This window comes from Otolemur garnettii, unplaced genomic scaffold, assembly GCF_000181295.1.
Source record: "Otolemur garnettii isolate 467f Iridium unplaced genomic scaffold, OtoGar3 scaffold00047, whole genome shotgun sequence".
Classification (NCBI taxonomy): domain Eukaryota; kingdom Metazoa; phylum Chordata; class Mammalia; order Primates; family Galagidae; genus Otolemur; species Otolemur garnettii.
In genome coordinates, this window is record NW_003852442.1 from 8,364,176 (window position 1) to 8,376,055 (window position 11,880).

The 11,880-nt window shown below is 45.1% G+C and overlaps 1 protein-coding gene across 1 annotated transcript in view; it reads left to right on the top strand.

The window, feature by feature from the left end:
• The window catches only part of LOC100954618 (transmembrane protein 231), an 11,516-nt gene extending 2,339 nt beyond the window's left edge, over positions 1 to 9,177 (top strand). The window contains exons 3-7 of the mRNA XM_003791317.3: positions 3,114 to 3,242; positions 3,542 to 3,685; positions 6,419 to 6,500; positions 7,892 to 7,997; positions 8,817 to 9,177. Of these exons, the coding sequence (XP_003791365.1) occupies positions 3,114 to 3,242; positions 3,542 to 3,685; positions 6,419 to 6,500; positions 7,892 to 7,997; positions 8,817 to 8,997 (642 nt within the window). The 3' untranslated portion in view covers positions 8,998 to 9,177. The remainder of the gene's footprint in view (positions 1 to 3,113; positions 3,243 to 3,541; positions 3,686 to 6,418; positions 6,501 to 7,891; positions 7,998 to 8,816) is intronic.
• The last annotated feature ends 2,703 nt before the right edge of the window (positions 9,178 to 11,880 follow it).

An 11,880-nucleotide genomic window follows, 5' to 3' on the forward strand; every position in this document is an offset into this window, starting at 1 on the left:
ATTCTCTTGCTTCAGCCTCTCAAGTAGCTGGGACTACAGGCACCTGCCACAATGCCCAGCTATTTTTTTTTTTTAAGAGACAGGGTCTGGCTGCTGCTCAGACTGGTGTCAAACCTGTGAGCTCAGGCAATCTACCTGCCTCAGCCTCCCAGAGTGCTAGGATTACATGTGTGAGCCATCCCACCCAGCCTTTCAAATTGATTTTAAAAATAGAACTAGAACAGAAGACACGTGTTAGAATTGCTCCTCACTAATCATTACATGTTACCTATTTTTATCCTTATTTGAGGATACAATGTCTCTGGAGAAGAGTGACTGGTTGAGAGGCCACTGTCAAGATAGACCTATCAGCTTGGCGCCTGTGGCTCAGGTGGCTAAGGCGCAAGCCACATACACCTAAGGTGGCGGGTTCAAATCCAGCCCGGGCCCGCGAAAACAACAATGACGGCTGCAACCAAAAAATAGCCGGGCGTTGTGGCCAGCGCCTGTAGTGCCAGCTACTTGGGAGGCTGAGGCAAGAGACTCACTTGAGTCTAGGATTTGGAGGTTGCTGTGAGCTGTGATGCCATAGCACTCTACCCAGGGGGATAGCTTAAGGCTCTGTCTCCAAAAAAAAAAAAAAAAAAAAAGATAGACCTATCTTTGCACTATATACCCACTGTGCTTCTTGTATTTCATGTTTATATATTTCCTTCCCAAAAGTGAAAACAAAACTTTTTTATTTTCATTCCAAACACAAACGCTTGCTAGTTTTACTTTAGGTTAGCATTCCCTGCCATGAAGTTTTGGTAGAAGATTTTTTTTTTGTATTTATATATTTCTTTTATAAGAAATTATAATGGAAACAAGGCTATAGCATTAGGTTTCATTCATTTGTTTGTTTTACTTGTTCATTCACCTCAACTGGTTGACTCCCCAGTTGCCCTGCTAGTTAACGTCTTATCTCTATAACCAGAAACCACTCTCTTGAGAGCACTGCACTCACCTCCCCTGCTCCTGTTGTGAGGGTTCCAAGCAGAGACTACCTCCTGCTTTTATGGTGCCCAGACCATTAATTCTTTTTAATACTGGATCGTTTAAACTGTTCAGTAAAATAACAAAACACAGGCTCCTTTTTCTGAGTCTTTTCCCCCTTCATTCTAGGCCAATGACCCTAAGTAATTTATGACCTCATCATCTACCATCTTCCTCAGTAAATGATTTCCAAGCCTTCCAAGGTACCAACTGAAGAAAACTCACAGGGACACAAGGCAGCTTCTCTTTCATCCTAGTCATAATATCTAATACATGATTGTCTCAGAAACTTAATCATCAGCCCTGGTAGCAGATATCCTTCTGTCTACCATGGAAGCTACAGGATAGAACAGAGAGAATAGTGTCCAACAGAAAAAGAAGGGTGGGTTTCTCTAAAACAAGGCATAAGATAAGAACATTATAGCCTAGACACAAAGAAATAATAGCAAGATTCTTAAAACTAAGCTTTCTTGGCTCGGCGCCTGTGGCTCAAGTGGCTAAGGCGCTAGCCACATACACTTAAGGTGGCAAGTTCGAATCCAGCCCAGGCCTGCCAAACAACAATGATGGCTGCAACCAAAAAATAGCTGAGCATTGTGGCGGGCGCCTGTGGTCCCAGCTACTTGGGAGGTGGAGGCAGGAGACTCGCTTGAGCCCAGGAGTTGGAGGTTGCTGTGAGTTTGATGCCATGGCACTCTACCCAGGGGGATAGCTTGAGGCTCCGTCTCAAAAAAAAAAGTAAGCTTTTTTCCTCTTCAACAAAGCCTGAAAAAGAACAAAATTCTCTTCCTCATGTAATGGTAATGATGGAAAGTAAATAATCAGTGAATGGGGCATTCAAATAGGAGTACTTGCTACACCATCGTAGAATCCTGTAGGAACTTCCAGTGAAAAGGATCAGTAGTAGAACAAGATCCAGAGTTGTGTGGGGGAATCGTGTTAGCTGTGATCAGCTTTCAGTAGCTGTCCTTTCCTGCTAGTCATTTTATATGCCTACAAATGATGTCTACATATGCTGTCTAAGCTGCAATTTGTCACTCCTGAGATCTCTGTCTCGTTTCATTACTTTCCCATCCATAATTTATCAAATATCTGTGGTATTGCTGCTTTGTTGACTTGACTTTGCTTCTTTTTTTATTTTATTGATTGATACCAAAAGATGCACAAGGCTTTCAAGTCCTGGCATGAATGATGAGGTCCCATGGCGAGAATCAGAAGCAAAGACACTTGTGGTGGAAGATTGTTTAAATATAGCCTGTTGATTTTCTGTTGAGTTTGTTTGGAGAATGTATGGTGATTGGCATTAGGTTTTCTTCTATTTTAAAAAGGTGACTTGGCTTGGTGCCTTTGGCTCAAGTGGCTAAGGCGCCAACCACATACACCTAAGGTGGCAGGTTCGAATCCAGCCCAGGCCCACCAAACAACAGGGACAGCTGCAACCAAACAATAGCCAGAGGTTGTGGCCTGTAGTCCCAGCTACTTGGGAGGAGGAGGCAGGAAACTCTCTTGAGCCCAGGAGTTGGAGGTTGCTGTGAGCTGTGATGCCACAGCACTCTACCCAGGGGGACAACTTGAGGCTCTGTCTCAAAAAAAAAACAGTTGCCCTGTAAAGAAGTAGAAGACAATTGTGATGTGCTATTTAAATGCACTGTACAAATCCAGGCATGTTTATAACAAAAGAAAAGTAAATATTAGTGCCAAACCCACCAGATCAAATGGGACAACCCAAAGAGACAAATGTTATCCAGAAGTTTGTTGTTGTTATCACCACTTTAAGTTCCCCTTTATTGCGGCTGGTGGTCATTTGAGAGGTATAAGCATGAATGAAGTTCAGAGGCTGGACACACCGTGTCTTTTTCTCTATATTGATGCACTTACACCTTCTTTTGTCTTTCTTGTGGTGAGGGAGACCAGTGACTGTGTAAGGCAGGACAGTGGGTCATGGTGTGCGCGCAGGTGTGTATGTACAACGTAAGGATGCTTCCTGTTGGCCAGCTCCTTCCTTTCTATACGTTACTGTTGGTCAACTTCAGAAGTGACGTGGATTCTTCTCAGACTTTGTAAAGACCAGGGCCACGGGCCCTCTTTGGGTTTCCTAGACTAGAGAAGAAGACAGGAACCAGGATGGGAAAATGGACATGCTGCACTTTAAACTGGAGCTGCCCCTGCAGTCCTCGGAGCACGTCGTTGGCGTGCAGCTCCTGCTGACCTTCTCCTACCAATTACATGTGAGTCAGTCCCCAAGGCAGGCCTTCCTTCCGATTGCTAGGAAGACCCACATTGTTGTGACTCTTTCCTGGGGTGTAGTTTGGGATTTAACTTAGGCTGATCAAAGGTTTTCCGCTGGGGTCATATTAATTTACATGGACTGTCAAAGCTCAGAGGGTTCCAGGCAGAAACTTTCCTGCCTGGCTCAACCAGCCACGTGTGGGCCCATCAGGCTTCAGCCAGGATGAGTGAGTCTCAGAACCCAGAGCCCTTGCGGTCTGTGGGCAGTTGGAATTTTCTCTCCTCCCGCTGATTTCAGAGGATGTCGACGTTTGTGATGCAGAGCATGGCGCTTCTCCAGTGCTCCTTCCCGGTTCCCGGGTCCCAGGTGTATGTGAATGGAGACCTGAGGCTGCAGCAGAGGCAGCCCCTCAGCTATGGTGGCCTAGATGTCCGCTACAATGTAAGATGCTGCTTGGGGTCCCGCTTCTTGGTTTCTGTGTGTCACCGTTCATTGAGTTCTTTGAAGAGGGGGAATGAAATGCAGAAATATAATTTCATTGTGAGTGGCCGAGAAGAGGGTGTCTGTGGTTCCTTGCCATAAATTTTTTCAAAATATGGAGGTGGTAAAATATATATATATGGAGAAGGTATACCTCCATTGCTACCTGAAGGCAAGGTAAAATAATGTGGTTTGTAGAAGAACTAAATTGTTTCTTGCTTTTAGGGAAATACACATACACTCTCTTCCATATACACACAATTATTCCAAGTGATCATATTAAATGATTGTGTATAATATTTCAAAAATAATACTTGTTCAGGCTGAGCAACATAGTGAAACCTATCTATACCAAAAATTAAAAAAATAATTACCGACTCAGCGCCTATAACTCAGCAGCTACGGCACTGGCACATACAAGAGAATGGACACATTCAGTCCCCGCCCAGGCCTCCTAACAATGACAATAACAAAAAATAGCCGAGCATCATGACGGGCGCCTGTAGTCTCAGCTATTTGGGAGGCTGAGGCAAGAGAATAGCTTAAGTCCAAGAGTGTGAGGTTGCTGTGAGCCATGATGCCATGGCACTCTACCAAGGGTGACAAGTGAGACTCTCTCTCTCTCAAAAAAAATTATCCAGGCTCGGCGCCTATAGCTCAACTGGCTAAGGTGCCAGCCACGTACACCTAAGGTGGCGGGTTCCATTCCCCAGCCTGGACCCGCCAAACAATGACGGCTGCAACCAAAAAAATAGCCGGGCGTTGTGGCGGGCGCCTGTGGTCCTGGCTACTTGGGAGGCGGAGGCAGGAGACTCGCTTGAGCCCAGGAGTTGGAGGTTGCTGTGAGCTGTAATGCCAGGGCACTCTACCCAGGGGGACAGCTTGAGGCTCTGTCTAAAAAAAAAAAAAAAAAATTATCCAAGTCCAGTGACATGCCATGTAGTCCCAGCTGCTCAGGAGGCTGAGACAGGAAGATTCCTTGAACCCAGGAATTTGAGGGTGCTGTGAGCTATGACTGGGCTGTCGCTCGGTAGCCTCGGTGACAGGGTGATACTCTGATCAAAGTTAGAGTAATAATAACCATACTTTATTGAGCAGATACCATATGCCAGCCCTGAGTGAAGAGGTTTGTGTATCTCATTTCACCATCACAGCAATCTCTGATGTGCCTGCACTTGTCCATTCTCAGCATTCCAGCCCCTTGTCCTACCACTGTCCCCCTGCCTCCATTCCAGCCACACTGGCATTCTTGCTGTTTCTCCAGCCCCTGAAGCAGCTCCTGCCTCAGGGCTTTTGCATGTGCTGTTCCCTCTGCCAGGGATCCACTTATTAGCTTATCAGACCACTCCACTCAGGTCCCTGTTCCAGTGTCCCTGACCCTTCTTTCTAGAAAGTCTTCCCTTCCCTCCACCTTCCCTCACCCAGACCCACTTTCCTTTCCTACTGCCACCTGACATCCTACAGGTAGATCTTCAGTTTCTTTGTCTACCTCGGTGTCAGCAGCACTGCCATCGTGTGTACTGTCACCCCAGGGCCTAAAACAGTGCCTGGCACACATGGTAAGCTCTGAAGATAATTTTTGGAAGAATGAACTCACATGTTGCACGGGCTGAAAACTGAGGCTTACAGAGATTAATTAACTTTCCCAAAAGCCCAAAGCTTCAAAGTATCAGAACCAGCAACTATCTCTCCGAGTCAAGAACTCGTGTATCTAAGGTTTCACCTCTAAACTTTATCTTATCATAAAATTGACCTTCTAAGTTGAGCTAACATGCCTTTAAAGTGACAGAAGAATTATCAGTTATTACAACTGTAAGCCAGAACCATTCCATATAAACTGGGATTTATGGTCAGTCTGATGTAATAAACATCAGTTATAAAGTGAAGGGAACATATAAACTTAAAATGGCACTTTTTATTTTATGTATGTAAACAGAACATATAAATCTATCATTGGAACCTTTAATATGAACATTTATAAGATTAATTTTATTGATGAGAATATGGTATTATAAGGTAAGAAACAATTCCCTTCTTTAGAGGATTATAAGCTTACTATGTGTACTTGTACTCTTTCCATTTCAACTTTTTTTTTTTTGAGACAGTCTCACATTATCGCCCTGGGTAGAGTGCGTCACAGCTCACAGCAACCTCAGACTCTTGAGCTTAAGCAGTTCTCTTGCCTCAGCCTCCTAAGTAGCTGGGACTACAGGCGCCGGCCACAACGCCTGGCTGTTTTAGCAGGCCTGGGCTGGGTTCGAACCCACCAATCATGGTGTATGTGGCTGGTGCCCTACCCAGTGAGCTACAGGCACTGCCCTCCATTTCAGCTTTTAAGGGATAAAGATGTTAGAGAGCACCAGAGAAGAGGACATGAAAGACAAAGCAGTTAGTACGGACTGTTAAAAAAAAATTAAAGGAACTATTAAAGGATTTGAGTGAAAGAGTTATTTTATAAATAGTTTTAAAGCCTGTGAAAAGTGGATATTCGCCCCTTATTTCATCCCCTCAGAAGGAAAGGCTGAGAGTAAATGGACTTCAGATGTTGCACGAGAGCTTATTCATACTGGAAGAAAAGTTCCCCACTAATGGAATCGGCCACGCAGATCAAGAGGGGGGTCTGGGTAGGCAGGAGGGCAGAAAGAAGAGAGACGCCCCTCAGGTGCTCACGCCTCGTCCTCCTGCCATGTCCAGGTATCCGTGATCAATGGGACCAGCCCTTTTGCCTTCGACTACGACCTCACCCGCATTGTTGCTGCCTACCAGGAAAGGAACGGTGAGTCATAGGGTTTAGAGGCATAGGGAATTTAGCCACTGCCCAAGGACTGTCTAGGCTTATGGGGGCAACAGAGACAAACCAAACTGGATCCCTTATTATGATCAAAATAGCGAATGCTTAGTGATGGGAGCGACAGACTGCCCAGATCTCTCCTTTCTGTCCTGATCTTTAGACCCCCTCCTGCCACCATTCCCCCAGCCATCCTCTGAGTCATCAGGTTAATGATGATTTTCTTGTTTTTCCTTCCCTTTCCTCAAAGCATTTCTTTTTTTTTAAATGTAAGCTTAATTAAGTTGGTTTTTTTTTTTGCCCCAGAAAAATAAAGAATGGGAGCAGCTCTCCCCACATTAGCAGTCCAGTAGGAGAAGGGAAGAGCCCAAGCTTCCCCCTGGAAGGCAGAGCAGAGTGTGTCCACTCCTTGCAGAGAGCGGCTCGCAGGCCCCTGCATGCATTTGAACCTACATGTTTCCCAGGAGCGTGGTCAGAGGTTTTCCCTAAAGGCTCCTAAACTGTTCCTGGCAACCAGACATCACCGACAGAGAACACAGACATTTCAGAAGGGGGAGGACTGCACTTCCAGCGTTGCTTACTGAGTTTCTGTAATATGCTCACAGCATTAATGCAGTAATAGAGGATGTTTTAAACCAACCTACAAAAACAGGCCTACAGATCGACTTTTTTTGTTGTTGTTATTTCTTTTTTTTTTTTTTTTTTTTGAGACGGAGCCTCAAGCTGTCCCCCTGGGCAGAGTGCCATGGCTTTACAGCTCACAGCAACCTCCAACTCCTGGGCTCAAGCGAGTCTCCTGCCTCTGCCTCCCAAGTAGCTGGGACCACAGGGGCCCGCCACAACGCCTGGCCATTTTTGGTTGCAGCCATCATTGTTGTTAGGCGGGCCCGGGCTGGGGATTCGAACCCGCCACCTTAGGTGTATGTGGCTGGCGCCTTAGCCGCTTGAGCCACAGGCGCCGAGCCTGTTGTTGTTATTTCTTTCACTGTTTATTCATATGCAGTACTTTTTTATATAAGCATTATAGTGCAGAAATAATCTTGTATGCCAATTATTTTTATTTCCCTGTGTATTTTCTCACACAGCTACAAAGTTCTGGCATTCTTCTTAGTGGAAGCATAGTATTCCTCTGCAAACGTAAAAGAAGCTGTTTCTAACTTTTTGACAATTTTTAACTTAAGTAGTTTGACAAGGATTTTAACATAGAAGTGTTTAGCAAATAATGTATGCTCTGCTTTGCAGGTCTGATTCTTTTTCCTTGTGAATGATTTCTTTCTGTTCCGAACCACAGGCTGTCCCATAGGAGTTAAAGCATCTTTTCAGCCCTGCCCTGGGAGGGGAAAGGCCAGCCTGATTAATGGTTAATGATTGCATTGCAGTTACCACCATTCTGAATGACCCCAACCCCATCTGGCTGGTGGGCAGGGCCGCTGAAGCTCCCTTTGTGATTAATGCTGTCATCCGCTACCCGGTGGAAGTTATTTCATATCCTTTTGGTGAAAGAGTTGATGGTAGCTCAGTTTCCAAATAGTAATTATTCCTTGCTTGTCCCATATAGGAACAGAGGTGGGAAGCCTTAGATTGGAAATCAATGCAGTGTTGTAGCCCCACACAAATGACTGTGTCTATCTGTTGTTCATACAGGAAAGAAAGTTTGTTTCTTGTTTGTATTTCTTTGCAAGGAATTCTAGCTTAGAATCCTTCAAAATTATATCTTATTCATATTTTACCCCATTTATCTTAAGGATATTTGTAACCCCCTACCCATTTCCTGTGTGACCCAAACCTTGGCTTAACTTTGACTTACGCCAAGTAGTAAGAAATAAAATCAACACTGCAGAGAAACAAAAGAGAAGATGCTTTAATTGAAGTCTTAGCAATTGCAATTTGGGACATGCAAATCTAGCAAGCAGCGGACCTGTGTGCCGTCCAGGTGGGGTTAGGCAGGGGTTTATGAGGGCTACTATGAGTTTCCATGTCTAGAAGGTTTCAGCACAGTACATGATGGATGAGAGCTGGTTAACAGATGTCTCTAGCTGATGACGAATCTAGTAATTCAGTGTAGGTATCTCTCCAGGAGGTTGGTGATCAGGCGTAGTTTATACAGTCCAAATCAAATGCAACTGGTTTTACAGTTTGGCCAAGTTCAACAGATCAGATTCCTTCTAGGTGTCTAAGTGACAGCAGTTCAACTCCTCTTCCTCTCCCTCCTCCTTTTCAGGAATCTCAGAAACAACCGTCTCTAACTTAGATTTTCTTTTCACATTTAGAGCATGTGACTTGTGACTCCTTAACTGTCTCTACTTATCAGCCAGGATTCTGGGAAATGATGAAGTTTGCCTGGGTCCAGTATGTCAGTATCCTACTCGTCTTCCTCTGGGTGTTTCAAAGAATCAAGATATTTGTGTTTCAGAATCAGGTGGTGACCACAATCCCTGCAACAGCAATGCCCCGTGGAGAAGGGTATAAGGAGCACTTATCCTAAGAAGAGCGTTTCTGGAGACTTAGCAGGACTAAGGCTACCTCACTGTGGTCTTCTGAGAACTGCCATCTTGCTGATGTCCACTGGGAGCCCAGTGGACACCTGTGGGGTTCAGTGTTTTTCCCTCAGAGACAAACCAATTCTTTCCAGTTTTGCTCAACACAACTCGGGTATCTTCTAAGCACCTCCAAAGCCATTGGGAAGTAACTTGTAGAAAAATCTGAGGGTTCTGGTACGTGTTGTTTACTTTTTTTTTTTTTTTTTTTTGCCTTAGCCCTGAATTTCAGGAGAACATTACAGTTACTTCAGACATCCTGGAACAAGTCCCATCTCTGGTCCAGCAGAAGCTTTCTCTCCCTTGAAATGAGAAACACACTGTGCATTTCTTCACCCTGCTGTGAACTAGGTTTGCTCTTTTCAGGGCTGTGTGATGAGTATGTAAATCACTAGCACTCTCCACTCCTGGGCATCTCCATGTCCCACTCAGAGCTTTGATTTCCAGAACTGAGGCCTTTCACTGCAGAGGTGGAAGGGGCGGCACAAGGGCCACTTAGCTCCTGCATGAAGGTGAGCACCTGAAGGACATGGGGACCATCCACCTGCCTGGCTCCTTGCCCTGCCTCCTGCCCTCTGTCTGTGCCCCTGGAATGGCAGGCTGCAGTCGGAAGGGCCGTTTCAGTGGCAGCCCCCTCAGCAAGGCTAGGGGATGCAGGATTATAACCTCAGGTTCTCTCTGACGCTCACCCAGCAGCCTGGACATTTGCCACTGTTCTGCCATGATAGCCATCCCCCTACCTGTGAAGGACAGGGTGACCAAGGATTGTTGGTATTGGTTCCCAGTGCCTGACAACCCCAAGTTTATTTGGAGGGCTGGCAGGAAGGCCAGAGACTTGGCTTTCCCTTGACTAAGCATCAGGGTGCCCACCAGAGTGGGCAGCTTTGGGAAGGACACAGAAGCAGTGAGGGAGGAGAGAGGATGGCAACCTGGGCAGTTGGGCCCAGCCTGGCCATGAGCTGAATGACAAGCAGTCCAGCCAGGTAACCCTTGTGGCCGAGCAAGACCACGTGTTCCTCCCCATTCTCCGGAGGACACATGCAGTCTCTGCAAGGACAGATGGACCTGCTTTATGATCCCAGGCATGTCGTTGGTGCTGGAGGGACGTAGCCCCTATGGTCCATGCTTCATGCCCATGCACACACACCTCTCAGTGTGTGCCTCAGTTTACCTTGGAGATCAGTTCTTATATGCAAAGCACTTTTCCTTTCAGGCTGACCAAAATTAGAGCTTAGGAATCAAAGCTACTTTGAAGTATCCAGGTAGAAAAATTCCCTACTGCTGACACCACACAGTTAAACACACACACACACCACTGTTTTTCGCCTAGAGCAGTTTATATCCTTCAGTTTCTTTCTTGTGGTTAAATTAAAAGTGTTTTTTTGGGTTTGAATCCCCAAAAGGGAATGAGATACAGAAAGGTGAAGATGGCTAAAGATGGCTTGGCATTTTGTAAAAGTGTTCTAATGTAAAATGTGTATAAAGTGCCCATGATATTTTATAAATTTCTAATTAAAATGTTCAAAATGGAAGGTTGCATGTTTACTTTTTAGGAAGGATTGGAGGAGGGAAGGGAGGGGAGGGCAGAGACTGTACACATTTGTCTGAGTTACCAGCAACCTTGGAGTTATGACTTTGGAGATTGTCATAGCTTTTCTGAAAGTCCCCTGGTCCAACCCCAAGTAAATGAGGTTTCGGTGGAATCCACATGCCGTGTGGAAGACGGGCTGGAACTTCACAGGTGTACTGGTGACTATCAATTTATTCACAAATCAGATGTTGGTACCCTCTGACCTGAATCAAACAGCATAAGTTACCACATGCAAAATGGTGAGAATTACACAGGATTTTATCGACTGAGCTAAGCAGGGTTTGAGATACAGTAGAACCTCCGTAGTTGACCACCTCTTTCCATTGACCACCTCCTTAAGTTGACCTAATTGTCGTAGACTGGCTATGCATCACATGTACGTGTCAGTATAGTAGGCCTAGTTCCTTATGTTGACACCTCTGGATATTGACCAGTTTGTTACAGTCCCTCGCAGTCCCTCGCACGGTGAAGTTACAGAGGTTCTACTTTAATTTTTATGGGAGGGAGGGAGGTTCCTAATTATGTCAGATGGTTATTCTAGTATCTGTCTAAATAAGGCCAGACACTCTCACATCCCACTTAGATCCCGTAAACCTACTGTTTTTCTGTTTTATACAGATGGGGGTCTCACTCTATCACTCAGTCTAGGGTGGGTGGAAGATCATATTAATAGTTCACATTGTGTTTCACTGATTAATAACGAGGTTAAGGATTTTTCCCTATTTTTGTTGGCTATTTGTATTTTGTATTTTCTCTTTGATCAGGTAGCTATGCAAGTTAGTTGTTTTTGTTATTTATTATAAATTTCTTTATGTATTCTCCGTACTGCTTCATCAGTCATATGTACTGCAAATATTTTCTCCCAGTTTGTGTTCTTTTTATTTTCTTTATGGTAATGCTATTTGGTGTAAACTCTTGGTAAGCATCCTAAGAATTACTTCTTCTTTTCCTTTAAAAACGTACCCTATAGCCAGATTGGCTCACGCCTGTAATCCTAGCACTTAGGGAGACTAAGGTGGGTAGATTGCTTGAGTGCACAGAGACCAGCACGAGCTAGAGGAAGACCCTATCTCTACTAAAAATAGACAAACTAGCTGGGTATCATGGCAAGCACCTGTAGTCCCAGCTACTTGGGAGGCTGAAGCAGGAGGGGTCACTTAAACCCAAGTTTGAGGTTGCCATGAGCTATGGTGCCAGGGCAGTCTACCTAAGGCAACAGAGTGAGACCTCTGTCTCAAAA